This window comes from Aythya ferina (assembly GCF_964211825.1).
Source record: "Aythya ferina genome assembly, chromosome: Z".
Lineage (NCBI taxonomy): Eukaryota > Metazoa > Chordata > Aves > Anseriformes > Anatidae > Aythya > Aythya ferina.
The window spans coordinates 1,875,025-1,892,733 of NC_140299.1; the positions used below are offsets into that span (position 1 = coordinate 1,875,025).

The window sequence follows — 17,709 nt, forward strand, 5'->3', positions numbered from 1 at the left end:
AGGGAAAACGAAAAAGGGTTTCAATGTAAGGCTTCGAGGAAAGCGAACGCTGATTTTTTTCCAAACATCAGGAAGCCACACAAGAGGAGAAAATGGGATTTCTGTAGGAATTAGCGTGAAGAAGTGTTCATATTGAGAAAATTCATCCAGTTCTGGCCATCGCTCTGGTGTCACCTGTCCTCTGTGCTGAGTTTGTGGAGCAGAAGCACCGACTGCCGCCTCCTTTCCCAAGGATTTCAGCACGTGGGGGCAGCAACACCTCAAGGCTGCGCCTCACAGCCCCGAAACCGTGCGAGAAAGAGAAATCCTCCTGTAGGGAGAAGCAGGGGAAGGAAGAAAAATTGGACTGGCTTCCCGGCAGACGGCAACCACCACCAATTCCTGCTGCTGCTGCTGGGCTGGCGAAGGAAAATAAATCCATCCTTCAAGATCAGCGGTTCCAAGGTGCAGAATTACGTAAAAAAAGCCAAGTGGATTTATAAAAACTCAGGGTTTTCATAGTTTTATTTATACTAGTAACTAGAGAGAAAGCATACATATTGTATCTGTCATACAGTCAATACATTTGCATTTTTTTTTTGTTTGTCTGTTTGTTTTCTACTATAAATTCTCTATACAAAGTCATTGCCAATTGATACGGTCGTTGATGGCAGAAGGGCTTAAAAGAACCGAGAGGTATAAAAACAGGTTTGCCATCTTGCCCTGAGTGGAAATGGTGAACGGGTACAAAAAGTGGATCCTAAGCGATCGGTGGCACTTCGCACGTGATCGAGTGGCGGATGCGAGTAAAAAAGAGGCGGGCGACTTGGCTTTTGCGGTGTTTAAAAGCCCTGCCGAGCGGCAGGCGGGTAAAAGCAGCAGTAGTTATGAAAAACGCGTTCCTGCCATCAGGTTCTCGTTCCGCAATTTCCGTGGCGCCTTTGCAGCAAGGGAATTTCATGAGATTTGAGCTGCGTGCCAGCACTGAGAGCATCCGTTTGGTTTAGTGTTTTAAAACTCACGTGTCCGTGGAAATAAAAAGCTCAGATCTCTTTTTTTTTTAAAAACTAGTGAAGGAAAAGCGACCTTTCTTTTCCTTGCTATTTTTAAATCAATGCACGTCTCATCCCTCACTTTTTGTTTTTTTTGCTTTTTTTTTTTGGCAGCTTCTACCTTTTAATCTGGAAAAAATCATAGCGAGATAGGCGACAAAATAAAGAAAAAAAAGTCTTCTGTTAACTCTCGTTCCCTAAAAAGAACATCCCGAATCAGCTGGAATTTAGTTGCTGTCACGTAAATAATTCTTAGAAGGAATTTTCAGATATAAATATATATATATAATATATATTCTGCATACAAAAGGCTCCCGTGAGGCTTCTCACCCAAGAGGCCGTGATGGAGAAGGAAAAGTTGCAAAGGGCACAACCCCAACACTGTCAGGTCTCTCTGGAAGGCGTTTACCTTTCACTTCAAGCCCTGAGCCACGTATCATGACAACTAAGTTCAGAAACCTAACCGCAATCCAAATTCTGCATGTTCAGGTTCTTTTTCTGCTAAGAGCAAGGCGGCAAACACATTTTTAAAACCCGGTTTTCGGAGGTTAAGCAGAACAAAAAAAAAGTAAAATATATCTTCAGGTTATAAACAAGAGTTGTATTTTACAATCCACCATCCTCACAACACAACGGCCCACAGCAGTGCAGCAGAGGGAACCTCAGTCTAAAGGTTGTGGGTCGGCGATCGGCATGGTATGAAGTACTTCGTCTAGAAGCTGGAGGGCACGGTGCAAGTGAATTTCGATCCAGCACGGGGTCTCTTTGATGCTCTGCCTCGGGTAATCGGGTCCCCAACCTTTTACAAAACTCATCCTGAGGATGCATAAGCGGCGGAGGTCGTCCACGCCGATTCCAGCAGCAGCTGACAAACCTAGAGAGGAGAGATTTCAAGTAAGTCTTTCAATTAAATGTTTGCAGACACACTTTTTCTTTTATCACTTGTTTGTTCAGCCATTCCCGTTTGCTTTCTTGCTTCTCCAAATACCCGTCCCTCTCCCCACAGCCAAGGCCCATCGGTATTTCTAGGTCTCCGTCACCACAGCTCAGCAATTATTTTGCCTTTCTTCCCACTAAGTTTTCCTTCTCATCGTTCTGCCATATTGAAAGGGTGTTAAAATACAAAAGGAGTTGGATCTAAGAGTGTCAGTTGTTACTCCGACTAATAACAAGCTGAACACAGCCGGCAAGCTTCAGATCACAACCACGTCTGGAAGAAAAATTGAAATACTTTCCCCAAAATGCCTTCAGGATTTTGGAACATAGCTGGAAAGCTCCGTTTGGCAGCGCAAGGAATCCAGAAGTGGCAAATAAAGCAGCCCCACACACCTAAATACTCACCATTTAAAAAATATTTAAGCGTAACATCACGGAAAGAGAATTTAGCAACTCAGAAAACTCAAAAAGCACCGTTACAACCTCCTCCTCTTCTCGAGAACCTTATAAATTTTAAGTCTTGCTAAAAGCTGAGCTGTTTTCAAAGAAGAATAAAAAAGGAGAGCAAGCAGTTAATTTACTTACTAATGGCTGGGGCTATTCCACCCACTGATCCCGGGCCGGGGATGTTTCCTGCTACTGCTGCAGCTTGAGCAGCAGCGGCGGCTTGAGCAGTGGCAGCCTGCTGCTGCATCTGACGGTGACACTGGCGTAAATCAAACACCTTTAAAAGAAATAAAAAAATAAATAATCAAACTCCGTAGGTTTACCAAAATCAACGAAGGAACGGAGTCCTCAGCTCCCGCCTCCAACAAATTGGAGCTCTCCGCTCTCCGGAAGAAATTCTTCGGTCGCAGGCTGATGAAATCCCGATTTTTATTAAATTCTGGGATTGCCGGAAAATAGGGCACGCAAATAAAAAAGAGATGCCAGCAAGTCCAGCTTCACTTTGTCAGGCTTCACCCATTTTTCGAGAATATGCTAAATTTTGGGCAGCAGTTGGTTTAAAAGATGGAGATTGCTTGACAAAATACGAAATTAGCTACTTTGACGGTATCTGGAGGATACTTTCCGCCGAGATGACTTTTTAAATGACTCTAAAGTGATTTGTCAAATGGATTTTTTCCCCTAAAGATGACTTTTTAAGTGAAGTTGGCGATTCTAAGATGATAACAAAGCCTCCGATTCCACGTTTGATTTATTTCAGTGCCTCACAGCTTCCCTACGATGTGCACGAACAGTCCCCCTCCCCCAGTTTTCCTCGTGGAGCATCCAAACCAACCTTGATGTATGCACTTGGGTAAATCTTGTGAACAGCATCCCCGGGCGCACGCCCTGCTTCTCTGTCCAGGTAGTAGCTCTGAACGAAGACCGCGTGGTCGCTGAGGCATCGAACCCACACGTCGCCTTCTCCTTTGCACTCCAGCTGCACCCCTTTCCCTATGTGCAACCTTGAAAAGAAAAAAAATAAATAAAAAGAGGTCCTGATTTAGATTCTGGAGGAAAACCACACGCGCTCCACTCGTACGAGGACTCGAAACCGTGGTTATCATCGTGAGGATAACAGAGTGTGCGGTTAGGCGAAATCTGGGAAGTCAAAAACCATCTGTGAAGCCCCGGAAAGACATATGGGAAACACAGAATGCAGAAGCGATGGCACTCGAGCAGCACGAAACCCACTCGCTGACAATACGGAGCTGGGATCCCAAACACATTCGGGGTTCTGTTCCCAAGTGTGAAAATCCCACAAAGTGCTCCCTAGCACGGAAAGCGATTGTCACAATGCAACAGCTTGGGTCTTATTCCTTCTTTTCTTCCTTCTTTTATTCCTTTTCACTCCGAAGAAAGAAAAAAAAAAAAGTCCTAAGATCAGCTCTCTGGGCTTTCAAATCAAAGCCTGGCGCACGTGTGGTGAGAATGAATGAAAACTCCAGCGAGCTCTCCATCAACCTTCCTTTGTTCCTTTGACAAATGTATATTTTGCAGTCAGTTCTCGCATCGCTGGGAGATGGAGAGCTCATTTGCAGCTCGCACACAGTTGCTAATTTTATCCTTGAAGGCACAGCAAGGAGAAGCAACGTGCTACGAGGTCCTTGTCACGCAGTTGGCGTTCTGAATGCGTTACAGCAGCGGCCTAAAAACCGTGCCCTGTGGTTAATTCAGTTTTAAAAAAGAAAATGTATTGAAAGGGAGCCAGGCGCTGAAAAAAAAAACAAGAAAATATCAAATATCACCAGCAGCTGGAGCTTTTTGGGGTGCAAAATACCTTGCTCTCTCGATGGCTTCTGTTCTGTGCACGTTGGAAAGCTGGCCCAGGCAGAAGCGGTCTCCTCCGGAGGGATCCACGTAGCCATCGACGGTAACGATGGGACAGCTCGAAGGGACCTTGAACGTCTCCCCGACTTGCACGTCCATTTCGAAATACGCGATTGAACACCAGTACTCTGGAGCTGGAGAGGCAATCAGCCGGGTGAAACGCGCAGAAACCCCAAAAAAAACCCTTACAGGCAGCCAGGCAGGCTTGCTGCAACTGCTTCTTGCTTTAAATAAGCAAGGAGAGGCAGAGAAACCCTGATCCCGTAAAGGCTGCCACTGAAACCCAAGCACTCAAGCAAGGTTTGCTAAAGAACATCGTGATTTTGTTTACGTGTATCAAGTGCTAGCTGGGAGCAACTGGCTTGTCAAACCTCCTGCAAGGTTTGCTGCCTGTTGCTCTCTCCAGACACCTTAAAACCTGCAATTCCCCGAAGTTTAAATTGCTCTGAGCTCCTTTAAGTTTTGTCATCTTCGAATAAATACTCGTGTGCCTGAGTGTCGTGTCATTATTAATTTATATGAACGTCTTCTGTCATTATTTCTAAAACACAGAGGTCCAGATTCAAAAGAAGGCGTCACGAAGTGGTTCCTCTCCTTCTTTCTTCCCCTTTTGAATTCCTCCCACTAAATTCAGAGTACTTCTTATTTAAAAAAAAAAAAAACAACACAAATTCAAAACAACTTTGTCAGCCTGAACAATCCTTAGCATTCATTTTCAGATTTTACTTACCAGGATGATTTGATATAGGAGGCTGGAATGCGAGTTCGTTGTGAACTGGCCCTTGAAGAGGAAAAAGATGCAATTTGTTTTACACGAGGAAAAAATAAATAAATAAATAAAAGATCTTTCTTAACCTGTTCTGGGTGAAAAAAGGACTTGCGAATGCCACATACTCTAAATCTCAGGGATAGCTGAATGAAGAGGCCAAATCTAGACAAAAATGCCCACAGAATTACACATTTAGGTGTTTTTTGAAAATTCAGAGCTCCACTAGTGGAATGTGGCCACAAATCGAGGAAGGAGAGAATCATTTTATAGAGGTACGTGATACAAATCTGTCAGAAACCCAACTTCATTAGCTCCTCGTTCACAGAACAGGTTGCCCAGGATGCTACGGAGTCAACTATAACAAACCCTCCACGGAGATGGGGGGGAAAAAAAAAATCCCAGAGAACTTGTTTTCTCAAGAATAAATAGTGAATGTGGTCTCGGTAAAGGTCAAGTCAATTCTTTCCACTTTGATAAACTGACTGGCTTCCTCGCAGGCAGACAAGAAGAAAAGGCTTCGATGTAGTATTATAAGCACCGGCAGCTTTTGCAACAAGATGTCAAAAACAGGCACAACGCTGGGAGGTGTCAAAAGATGCCACTTTCTGAAGCGAGAAGAGGCAGCAGCCAAGAAAAGCTGTGTGGTACCACCAGCCAGTTACCAACATTAATGATGGAAAGCTACGTTCGCACACAAAAAACATTTATAGAGTCTCTGCAGCAGCGGTAAAGTTCTGAAATCTTGGCGTTTCTGACAAGTAAGGAGCGAAACGAGGTGGGATCCTAACAGAGCAATAAGGAAATTTGATAACTGGACCTAAAACAGTTTTTCTGATCAAGATATGTTGACTTTTCTGCTTTAATTCACATCATTTTCTCCCCTCTCCTAACAACAAATATATATATCTATAAATATATAAAAATAAAAATAATATATCCAGCCAGAAACATCCATATTTTGAAGGAAAAACAGATCCAAGCAGCAAATTCTGAATCAGCTTCTGGCCAAATGTTTTTCCACAGCGGAAACGTTTACTCCAAGACTGCAAAGTTTTCTAAATGATGGTTTTAGAAAGGAAATGCTTTTTGTTAGATATAGGAAGGCATCAGAAGTATAGGTGGGATCACTAGAGCTGTGTGAATTTTTAATCTCTGCTGTTTTAATTGAGGAAAGTACAAGGAGTTCTTACATTTAACTGTCAGAATATATTAAATAAAGTGAGAGTGGTTCTATAAAAAAAGACACGGGGGTAAAAAAAAAAAAATCAATCACAGGTGACCCAAACAACCATTAAACCAAACTGAAAATGAGGAACGTGACTTGAAAATCTGGAGCACTTACAGTAATGTCCAGGATGCATAGGTGGGTGATGCTGAAGATGGCCATTCTGGTGGTGAGGTATGGTAGGTGTGTAGGCTGCCGTTCGACTTCCAGTCCAAGTTGTAGTACTATCTAGAGAAAGGAAAAAAAAGAGAGAGAGAAAGAGAGAGAGAAAGAGAGAGAGAAAGAGAGAGAGAAAGAGAGAGAGAAAGAGAGAGAGAAAGAGAGAGAGAAAGAGAGAGAGAAAGAGAGAGAGAAAGAGAGAGAGAAAGAGAGAGAGAAAGAGAGAGAGAGAAAGAGAGAGAGAGAGAGAGAGAGAGAGAGAGAGAGAGAGAAAGAGAGAGAGAGAGAAAGAGAGAGAGAGAAAGAGAGAGAGAGAAAGAGAGAGAGAGAAAAAGGAGCGGTTGGGTTTTAAGGGAGTTTTTCTGCATCTCATCTCTACATCCTCTATTTCTCCTCAACATTTGGAAACCGCTTTTAGCGAGCGAAGAAGAGCGCAGGCAGGTGTATACTCACTGTGATGGTAAGTAGCTGGCTGAGCTGTAAACCCATTCTGCTGAGTTCCTGGCTGAGGCCCTGAAGCAATCTGTAAGAGTCCATCACTATGGCTACCTGTCAATATACTGGGAGGTTGACCTGGTAAAAGAACACACTACCTATTCGTCATCGTTCCACAAGTTGAAGGCAGAAGAGCTCAGCACTGCTGTAGGAAAACGCACCCAACTCAGGGCTCTACAACACAACAGTTCCTAAGAGTTTGGTTTCAGATCTTTTTTTTTTTTTTCCACCCACCAGAGCGTCTTAGGAAACTGGAAGATGCTTTGCAGCAGCTCGTTTCGACTCTGAGACACCCTTATTTATTTTATTTTTTAAGAGAAGTGTGCAGAGAACTGCTTTAGCAACCACATCTTTTTGCTCGCATCTCATTTTTCAGTCTGAAGGGAAAGAAGAGACGGCAAAGGTTTTAGCCAAGAACTTATCGGGAGGAGATTTGGGCTGAATCCAAAGATTTGGGATGAATCCAACAGCGTGCCCAAGAAGCTGCTGATTTTCAGCAGGTTACAACAGGTTCCTAGGGAGGACACTTCAATCTACGTCCCTCCAAAACATATTGAACGGTATTTTTAAAAATAGTGCTGGAATACATCACTGGACTCCTTCCTCAGAAACTTGTTTTTGTGTTTGGTGTTGTTTTTTTCCTCCCAAATAAATTTTCTAAGCTTTGAAGGAAAACTACAGGTATTTCAGAACAGGATTCAGGAAGGCTTCAGCTCAGCCATTAACACTAAACCGATCAGCACTCTCCAACTGGTCCTGCTGGCGGAGGTGAACACGTTGAAAACTTATCCTAAAACTTAAAACTTTGGGTTTTTTTTTTATCCTGTCCACTTGGTACCAACAATTACAGCAACGACGAGAAAAAGTTATGGAGTGCAATACAATTAAATCACCTATCCTTTTTTTTTTTCCTGCTGGAGACAAATACAGACATCAAACCTCTGTTTTTAGGTTTAAACAAAGAAGTCCTTGCCTAAAATTAAAGAAGATAATTGCACCACCACGTCACCCTGATTTAAATTAACACAAAATCCATTACATTCACACGGCCTTGATATTAAGAGTGATGAAGAGCAGGTGGAAACCCCCTCCCACTTCATGGTTTCCCTACATGAGGGCTGCAGGATGTCGTGTAAATAAACAGGGCTTCCTAAACTGAGGAATGAGCTTGGATGGTGGTAAAGCAGATTCTTCCACTCGTACCAAACACAGACCAGCAAGAAAAACTTCACCACAGCACCCTTCTGGACTCCTGAATGCATTAATCGGGGCTGAAACTCTGATGCATTGGACCAATTTTAAAAAGTTGTGTTAAAACTGGAAGATAATTTTAGTGAAACTCTGAAAGAATTGCCTGGAAACGTCTCTACACTACCCCCCACTAGTAAGTCGCTTGTCCCACTTGCTGTTGTAATAAAATATTAAGGTTCTTCCGTTCCTGTGGCATTTATTCCCCTAACAGCCACACTTTATCAGTGGTTAACAGCTTAACATCGTGTCACTGAACCTTTGGAGCATCCAGTAGAATGAAGACAGGGTTAGCAGGCAAACTTATTCAAACTACTCTGTGATTTAAAACCTTATTTTAATACTTAGAAGCCTGCCACTCGCTTTAACGATGCAGTTTGGCGGCAGCACGGGTCCAAAGCGAGATCTGCTTTGGCCAAATCGCTGGTTATCCCTGAGCTTTCACGTTTTTACGTGTTTAGGGTTGCGTATAAGCTCAATGATCTTACTTGTTGAAGCCACAGGAATGTTGGGAAAGTTAGTGGTGCTGGTAGTGCTAGCCTCGGTGGGAGCTAACATGGCCGGGGTGCTGTAAGGCTCCGTAGACGCCCTGTTACTCGGCGGGTGCTGGATGGTTTGGACTGAATGTCCTTCAGCTGAAGACAACGATGGCTGCGCCTCGTAATCGTGAACGTATTCGTCTTTCACCAACATGCTTGATGGGGCTGCGAAAAAGAGAACATTTAAACATGCAAAGCAAACTTATTTTCAAGATTTAGCTGCACTTTGCGCTTTTCGAGTGCAAGTTTTTTACTTTCAAGCACTAACAATGCCAATGAAACTACGGGGGGAAGAATTTAACCGATATAAATACTTCTGAAACGCTGAGAGAAACATCTTTAAATTACAAATAAGCACTGGACGGCAAAGCAAACCACTTACTTCGTTCAAACTCCCATCAAAATTGACTAGAAACAATACACACCACAAGGAACTTACTACCATTTCCACCAGAACTTGTTTCTATACATCTTTTTGTGCACATCCAAGTGAAACTCTTACACTTCATTAATTTCCTTGTTCGTTTTTAAAGTAACCCTAAATAGATTAAAATCCGACTGCAATTTTTCTGTTTCCTGCTCCAAAACCAGCAGCGTGACAAGGAAACGGGTTAAGTATTTAACTTCTGGTTAGTAAGATTTGATAATGTGCAAAAGGATCATTATCCAGAAGCCACTGCTAACACAAATTAGCAGAGCTGAGCACTAAGTTAAAAAAAAATATTAAAAAAATCAAACTTAAAAGCTTTTGAAGTCATTTTTGCTCATTTTCTAGTAATGTGCTAATAACATGGGATTACTCAAACTTTATTTTTGAGTTTCTTCTGGAAGAAATAACAACATTTTTGAAATAAAGCTGTTATCAGCTGCACAATCTGACTTCTGAGTAAGACCCACTGGACATTTGATGTCCAATTTCTCTCAGTTTTCAGGGAGGTAACAGCATCAACTGCTTCATTCCACTGCATGTTAATGACAACATGTCCTATTTGCCAATCTGACCACTTGCTTGTTAAACTGCTTATTAAATAAGCATCCATTACAGCCAACGCAGCTAATTAGTTAATTACCCAGGTGTGCTTCTTTCATTTTGTTGGGGTTTATGAGTTGCAGGCAATGGAAAGAGAACAAACCTGCGAACTGAGCTGAGGCTTCTAGTTAAATTTATCAGCACGCTTGCCTCTCGTACACTACGTAGTTAATTTTCCAAAACTGGGGAGAAAAAGCCATTTCTGTCTGCTCTTTATCCTCCCTCCGTGCATAGAAATAAATCGTGTGCATATTGAAGAGTATTGAACACAGTTTGTCCCGAAAGAAACGCGGCAGGAAACAGAACTGCTTACCAGAACTCTGTAGTGTCAGTCCTGAGAGATCTTTAAAAAAGAGAAAGGAAAAAAAAAAGGGAGGGTGTGAGGAGAATTATAACCTTTAACAGTGTTTGAACATTTATAAGCCTTTACAAATTGATGTTATAGACTATTGACTATGTTATATACAGTTCCCTTCTATCACTACACAACTCCCCGTGCTAAATTATTTCTAGAATATACAGTAACAGTGTGTGAAGCAAACCAAGGCTCGGCCAAAAGCCACAAACTGCTCTTTAACACTGGAAAGAGAGGTTAAAACAACGATCCCATCAAGCAGATGTACGAAAACACAGAAGAATGATTTATAATCAGATCGTTAACAGCGAGTATTCTAACGAGGTCTTTATTTTCGACATTCCACAGGCAAAAAAAAACATTTCCCATTTCATTCCCACCACTGTTCCCTTCCGAAATCCAAAGGCTACTTACCGATGCCAGGCGATACTACACGCTCATAATGGTAAGGGTTTACACAGACACTGTCACATTTTAAGTCAAAAGCATACTGACAATATTTAACATGCTTGAGTTCATTTTTATGAAGATCGGGCCACCTCCAAAGACGGGCGTAAATCACATGAGGGAATCCCTTGCGACCGGCCACCTAAAAAGTCAGACACAAAAGGTGAGTGGGAAAAGAGCACGGCCTTGCCTTGTTACGGAGCGAGGAGCAAAGCTGGGGGAGGACAAACACAACCTGTCTCCGGTATCAAAATACGAGGGGGGAACAAAAAAAAAGAGGTGGTAAAGTTTGGTAAAGTTTACTCAGTTTCCTCGAGTTCTGTGCTCAACGGGAATATGCATCTGGTTAAATCAACCCCGTGGTTTTTAAGGAAAAAAATAAAAAAAAAAAAGACTGCGTCCAAAATGGCAGAAGCAGAGTTTGTGCTTAATGTCGTGTGTACGTTCACCTTCCCCACCGTGGCTGACGAGAGGAGCTTTGCCCCCAGAAGAAGAGGACCGAGGCGCTAACCTAACCCCGGAAGGAATTTCCAAGTAGCAGAATGCCAATCCGTCAAAGTGACAAAAAAAAAATATAAATAAAAATAAAAATGAATAAAATGCTTCGAGGGTAGACAGCGGAGCTAGCCAGCAAACACGACATCTGTCCTGGAACGAGGAAATCGCAAGCCAAGCTCTGCAGGTACTGAGTACTGACGACAGAAGGCTAACGAACACCCTCGGAGTACCTGAGCAAGGGATCTTAGCTCTTTCTTCCCACTGCTGACCACCACAGAGCGAACAGAAGCTTGTCGGGAAAACCCCGGGATCAACAGCCGAATTTGGTAACGTGACCCTGCTTTTTTTTTTATTATTATTATTATTATTATTATTTCTTACTGCCACACACACACACACTCGTTTAGAACGGCTGATCCACCACCTTCTGCTCCTTTTGGGAAGAAAAACGGCAACAACAACAACAAAAAAAATCAACTACGCTTCCTCAACGCGCTAGGATCCTGCGTCACTCACTTTTGCTCCAGCTTCGCTAGGAGGAAAACATCTGATTTGTCACTTGTACTAACCTGAAGCCTCCCATCCAGCGTTCTCTGTATTGTAACGCACTTGCTAGGATGAGCTCCATTTGTGGTTATAGCTGTAATCAAAGAATCCAATTCATCTTTTTTCTCCTTTAGCTTTTTAACTAAACTTTCAATTGCGCGTTTGGCAAAAGTTTCACTCTCTCCACCTTGGCGATGGCACATCAAGCTGTGAACAATGCTCAGACAAGCATCATTACTTGTTGGCGTGTTAGTAATAGACATATTGTCCATTTGTCACAGCTTTCTCTTTCAGATCAAATGTCAGTTTTGGGGGCTGTTATGATTCTCAAGCTGATGAACAAGAGATGATCCAAGTTAAGTGTTAGATGTACTGTCTCTTGGTAAAACCTAGGAGGAAAAAATAGCTCCATTAGAATTGTGTCTTTAACAAATTGCAGCTCATGTTTCTAAGGAAGCCGGTGGCTTTTTTTTTTTTGCTTCTTTTATTCGCAAGCTAAGTGCAGGATATTAAAAGCACATCAGGAAAAAAAAAATCTGCATCGCTCGTCCCGTGATAGCTAAAACATGCTTAAGACACTGCCTGCACAGGTTTAGAAATGAGATTTTTGGTTTTTTTTCCCCCTAGTAACAGCGGTTAAATGAAGTTTATATCCACGTACACGGAGGGTGTACATCTAGGAAGGCAGGAAAAGGAGGAGAGGGGCTTCCATCTCCTACGCTTTGCACCGGGAGGGTGCAGCCAAGGAAAAACATCGCCTGGGAATCCGGGGGGCGCTGATTCCCCCAAAATTCGGGAGAGCCAAGAAGCACGAATGCAAACCAGCATCGCCTTTCATCCTCAACTCCAGCCAGCGAGGCGCTGACTTCAGACTCGAGCAAAAAGCTGCCCGTCAGCTCAGCTCACTCTGAATTAACCCTGCTTGTGTCTTTGTGCTCGGGAGCTCCAGGCTCTCTCTCCTCGGTTGTTTCCAGCTCCTTCTGGGTCAAGATAAATCAAGCAAAGTCGCTGAGAGCCTGTTTCCAAACGGGCTCTGTCAAACAGAGCGGCTTGTACTAAAGGTACGGCAAGGAGCGAGCTCGCCCTTACGCGTTTAACCTCTCAATTTTGTTTTAAAGAAGAATTTGCAGCGGTTTGTGGTCGTCGTGGCACTCTCCCAGCTAGCAGACCTCCTCTTTGCGAAGTTATTTCCTGAAATTAGAAGAGCTGGCCTGATTTGGGGGATTCTACGTGGACTGATTCATGGGTTTTATCGTGGTTTATCCAGAAACACAGGACAGCAGGTGTCGAGCAAAAAAAAAAAAAGGAGTCTGATGTTTTCCCAAAGCTGCTCTGCCCGAAGGCGCTCATCCCACCGCCACAGCCCTACAAACTACATGGGATTTCTCCCCCGGCAAACGATTCCCTACAAGTTTGAGTAGGATTGCCTTACCTAGCCCTTCTAGTTTTTTTTTTGGCGCTTGGACTCGCTAAAGCCTCTTTTGAAAGCCAAGCCCAACCTGCCAGTCCTTCTCCATGGCAACCTGCGCTCGTAAGAAAGCCGCCAAAGCTCGCCAGGACATCGTTCGCCTTCAATACGAGGCAGCATCCCGGAGAGACACGCGGAAATCATCAGGAATAAGGGACTAGATAAAGCTAGCAGCCCCCAAAAAAAAGCCATAAATAAGCACTTAACACCAGGAAGGCGGCTCCACGCGCCTCGAACCGGGAAGAATTTCGCTCGCTGGCTTGCAGGGGGATAAAATCCCGCAAACAAATCCTTTTGGAAGTGGAACGGTCTCCAGAAACGTTGAGTCACACCCCCCCCCCCCAGCTGCCACCGCACTCAATAGGAGCTTCTGAGGGCTCAGCAGTTTTCGGAAAGCCGGGCCACTTGTTCGGGATTTGCGACGCCGCTGCGGGGTCATTCGGGAGCCTGGCTTACCAATCCCTCCCCCCCCGGGTTTAATCTTGGGGTTTTGAGCCCCAAAAACCCGGCACCTATTGGGAAACGCGGTGAGATTTCTCGGGAAGTATCTAAAGCATTTAAGAGGTCCCCTCCGGTTTGGGATTCCGCTTTTGGGATGATGAGGAGAGGGAGCATGAAGCAAAAAGCTGCAGGAGGCAGCGCTGGAGCAAAGCTGCTGGAACGAGACCCGAGCGGAGCACGGGAGGAAAAGGCACCAAGTGTTTCACCCCACCTCAAGGAAAGTCATTTAAATTGGGAAAAAAAACATATTAAAGGCACTCTGCGTCCCGTAACGCAAAAGGGATCCTCGAGGGAGGAAAATAAAGCAGCTAGCACGGCCAGGTAGCTAAAAACACCTCTGATTATCCCCTGCGAACACGCCCCTATCTCGAAACCAACCCCAAACCACGACCGGGACGCCGCACGCTTACGGAGGTGACACGAAGGAACACGAGCCAGCGGTCCCACAACCCCCCAGAGCTCGGGAAAGAGGGTTAATCCCGGCCCCACGGCGCCCTGACACACTACCCGCCCCGTTTACAGTAGGGTCGGAGCCAATCGCACCCGCGGAGGGCTCGAATTCCCCCAGGAACTCGGGCTCTAAAAATGTGGCCGGTCCAAATGCCACCGGATAAGGACTTGAAGGTACGGGCAGAAGGCCAAAAACCACCCCTCACCCCTCCGGGGCACTTTGGGAGCACGTTTTATCCCTCGTTTGCACCATTTTCACGGTAAAACCGCTTCTTTTCCAGCCCCGAGAGAAACTGAGAGCCTTAAGGCCGTTTGCTGGACGCATCACCCCATTCAGCAGGGTGATTTGGAGCGTTTTAGGTTAAAAGAAAACGTTCAGTGGCGTTATTTTTAAAAAAAATCAAGTGTTTTCTTTCTGTGTGTACGGGTATTTATAAAAACACGCGCGTTTTGCAGCCATGGCACAACTGGGAGCAGCGTTTCCGTGCAGGTGGCAGGGTTAACGTGGGGCTTTTGGGAAGCTTTCGATGCTGAAACGAAGCAGCCTCGCGGGCAAGAAGCTCCCGATACAGCGGTGAAAGCCCAGAAGGGGGACAAACATCCCAAATAACAGGGCGAGGGGACCCTCTGGGGCCGGGGGCGTGAAATAAAACGCCAAAAGCACTCCAAATCCTAACCATCAACTCCACGAGTCCATTTTAAAGCAAGCGCACGGCTAGAAAACAAACAAATAAATAAAAATAAATAAAAATATAAAAAACCATGAGCCTCTATCTCTTGCTGGAAGAGACTTCCCGGGGTTTTAGGGTTCCAGGTATTCAAGGAAGGACGGCGGCGGCGAAAAAAACACCACCCTGGCACCTCTCCTCTTTTCAATACAAGCTTCTGCACGGTCAGAGAAAGAAGCACGAGACGAGGAAGGGAAGCGAATTCCTTTCCAGCTGCTCTGTCTGAGCCGCCCAGCGGGACTCCGCGCCCGTCCCCCCCTGCCTAAAAGGGGGGTGAAGGAGAAAGGGGAAAGAGCCCTCGTGCAGCAAGCTGCAGGTGGCAGGGCCCCTTGCCACAAAACCCGGGCCGGGCTCTCCCTCGGAGCATCCTACAAGCCCCATCTTCCCGCAGGAGGCTTCCCTCGGCGAGGGCAAACAGCAATTTGCCCGAACCTCCCAAACAGAGGCAACAATTGCGGCCCAAGCCAGCAACACGAGGCGCAGGCACCGATTCCTCCCTCTCGGCCAGCGTTTTTTGTTGGTTTGGGTTTTTTTTTTTCCGACGCCCCGGCACTGGGGTGTGCAAAGTAACGTCTGCTCCTCGCCGGGATAATGAGAAAACAAAAAAAAGAAAAGAAAAGAAAAGAAAAAAAAGAATCGAGGAAGAACTCCGGGGAAAAGCCAGCGTGGAAAAGGCCAGCCCTGAGCCAAAAGCTGGGGTGGTTTTTTGGCGAGGTTTCCGAGGCGGGCAGCCGGCGTCCTGATGTTCGCAGCGGACCCTAAAGCTTTGTTCTTTCTCCTCGCTCCCAGCTCGGCCGCCCATTGTGCGAGGCGAGGCGAGGCGAGGCGTGAGGAGCCTTCCAAAGCTCCTGGTGAGGAGGAGCTGAGCTTGGAGAGCAGGCGAGAAAACTTTCTCCCAACCCGCTCGCGACCAGCCAAAAGCCCCAGAGCTCCTTCTCGGGGAGAGGAGGGCCGGGCGTGAAGGATAAATAAACCAGCAGCTGAGGGAAAGGCGCTGCCAGGCCTTGCTGAGAGCTCCCAGAGCCCTCCCAAAGGGGATGAAGGGGGGGGGGGGGGGAGGCAGCGAGGCTCTGAGGGGAGCCCGGGGGGGTGCAGCCCCCTGAGGCCTGGCTGGGGGTGCTGAGGGGGGGGCTCAGCGCTGCTGCCGGGCGCGGATGTTACCTGGGGCCGCTCTCCAGGCTCGGCCGCGCTGCCGGGGCCGGCCCCGGTGCGGCGGAGCGGGGCCGGGCCTCGTCCTCCTCCTCCTCCTCCTCCTCCTCCTCCTTCCTCCTCCTCCTCTTCCTCCTCCTCAGCCGCCCCCCCCCCCTCCCAGCCCCGGCCCAGCCCTCCCCGCCCCGCTCCTTGGCGGCGGCGGCTCTCGAAGGGCAGGGCAGGGCCGGGCCCGGCCGCCCCGGCACGGCCGCGGGGGCTGAGGCGGCCGTGAGGCGATGGCGGCTGGGGCGGGGAGAGGGGGAAAAGGGGAAGGGAAAAAGGCAAAAAATAAAATAAAATAAAAAATAAAAATAAAAATAAAAGGGGGAGGCCGGGGTTATAAAGGGGGGGAGGGGAGGGGGGGGGGCGGCCGCGCTCCGGCCGCTCGAGCTCCGCCGCCGACACGTCCGGGCCGCCCGCTGCGCATGCGCCGCATCCGGGAACCCGCCGAGCGCTGAGGGGATGGAAAAAGGGCGGGACCGGGAGAGGAGGGAGGGGGGGGGAGGGGGGAGCGCTGAGGGGGTTTGTGGCGGGGAAAGGGGGGAAAGGGGGGAAAGGGGTTGCCAAATGGCCCCACAACGGTGAAACCCCACTCCTGCAAGGCCCCCCAAGTGCAAAATCGCCCAGCTAGCAAACCCCACAACTGAGAAGCCTCACAACTATAAAACGCCTCAACTGCAAGACCCTACAACTGCAAAACCCCTCAGCTATAAGACCCCACAAAGCCCCACAATGGCAAAACCCCTCAACTACAAGACCCCACAACTGCAAAATCCCCCAACTACCAAACCCCAGAACTGCAAAGCCCCACAACTATAAAATCCCTCAACTGCAAAACCCCCAAATTATAAGATCCCACAAAGCCCCACAACTGCAAGACCCCCCAACTACAAGACCCCACAAGTGCAAAATCCCCCAACTACAAAGCCCCTCAACTGCAAAAGCCCACAACTGTAAAACCCCACAAAAGCAAAGCCCCACAACTACAAAACCCCACAAAGACCCACAACTGCAAGACCCCTCAAAGCCCCACAATGGCAAAACCCCACAACTGCAAAGCCCCACAACTTCAAAACCCCCAACTACAAGACCCCACAAGTGCAAAACCCCTCAACTGCAAAACCCCACAACTACAAAACCCCACAACTGCAAGACCCCTCAACTGCAAGACCCCAGAAGTGCAAAGCCCCACAACTACAAAACCCCACACATACAAAACCCCACAACTGCAAAATCCCCCAGCTACCAAACCCCACAACTACAAAACCCCACAAAGACCCCCAACTGCAAGACCCCACAACTGCAAGACCCCTCAACTGAAAAACCCCTCAACGCCCCACAATGGCAAAACCCCGCAACTACAAGACCCCACAAGTGCAAAATCCCCCAACTACCAAACCCCACAACTGCAAGACCCCACAAATACAAAACCCCACAACTGCAAGACCCCACAACTGCAAAATCCCCCAACTACCTAACCTCACAACTACAAAGCCCCACAACTGCAAAACCCCACAAGTGCAAGACCCCACAACTACACAGACCCCACAACTACACAGACCCCACAAGTGCAAAACCCTGCAACTGCAAAATCCCCCGACTACCAAACCCCACAACTGCAAAGCCCCACAACTTCAAGACCCTACACATACAAAACCCCACAACTACAAAGCCTCACACATAGAAAACCCAACTACAAAACCCCACAAACGCCAAACATCACCAACAAAACCCCAAGAAGTGCACAGCCCCGCAGAGGCGAAACCCTTCAAACACA

At 46.7% G+C, this 17,709-nt stretch overlaps 1 protein-coding gene across 2 annotated transcripts; it reads right to left on the bottom strand.

Annotated features, from left to right (window-relative positions):
- Positions 1–1,611: 1,611 nt before the first annotated feature.
- Positions 1,612–16,272, bottom strand: LOC311426622 (mothers against decapentaplegic homolog 4). 2 transcript variants are annotated; one of them, XM_084503103.1, is made up of 12 exons: positions 15,903–16,272; positions 11,618–11,983; positions 10,518–10,692; positions 10,062–10,091; positions 8,668–8,883; positions 6,890–7,009; positions 6,395–6,505; positions 5,014–5,064; positions 4,234–4,417; positions 3,250–3,418; positions 2,553–2,691; positions 1,612–1,905 (listed from the first exon to the last, which is right to left on the bottom strand). In XM_084503103.1, the coding sequence occupies exons 2-12, from the start codon at positions 11,864–11,866 to the stop codon at positions 1,694–1,696; spliced, it is 1,656 nt and encodes a 551-aa protein (XP_084359229.1). In that variant the 5' UTR covers positions 11,867–11,983; positions 15,903–16,272; the 3' UTR covers positions 1,612–1,693. The 2 variants fall into 2 exon arrangements, with proteins under 2 accessions (XP_084359229.1, XP_084359230.1); XM_084503104.1 differs by lacking the exon at positions 6,890–7,009 and having other exon boundaries at positions 15,903–16,268.
- Positions 16,273–17,709: the final 1,437 nt, after the last annotated feature.

Excerpts from the sequence above, each read along its gene's own strand:
- LOC311426622 (XM_084503103.1), bottom strand. The coding sequence starts at position 11,866 with ATGGACAATATGTCTATTACTAACACGCCAACAAGTAATGATGCTTGT. Across the intron at positions 7,010-8,667 it reads CATTCCTGTGGCTTCAACAA|GTCAACCTCCCAGTATATTG; the intron begins GTAAGATCATTG and ends TTCTTTTACCAG. Across the intron at positions 6,506-6,889 it reads GCCAGCTACTTACCATCACA|ATAGTACTACAACTTGGACT; the intron begins GTGAGTATACAC and ends TCCTTTCTCTAG.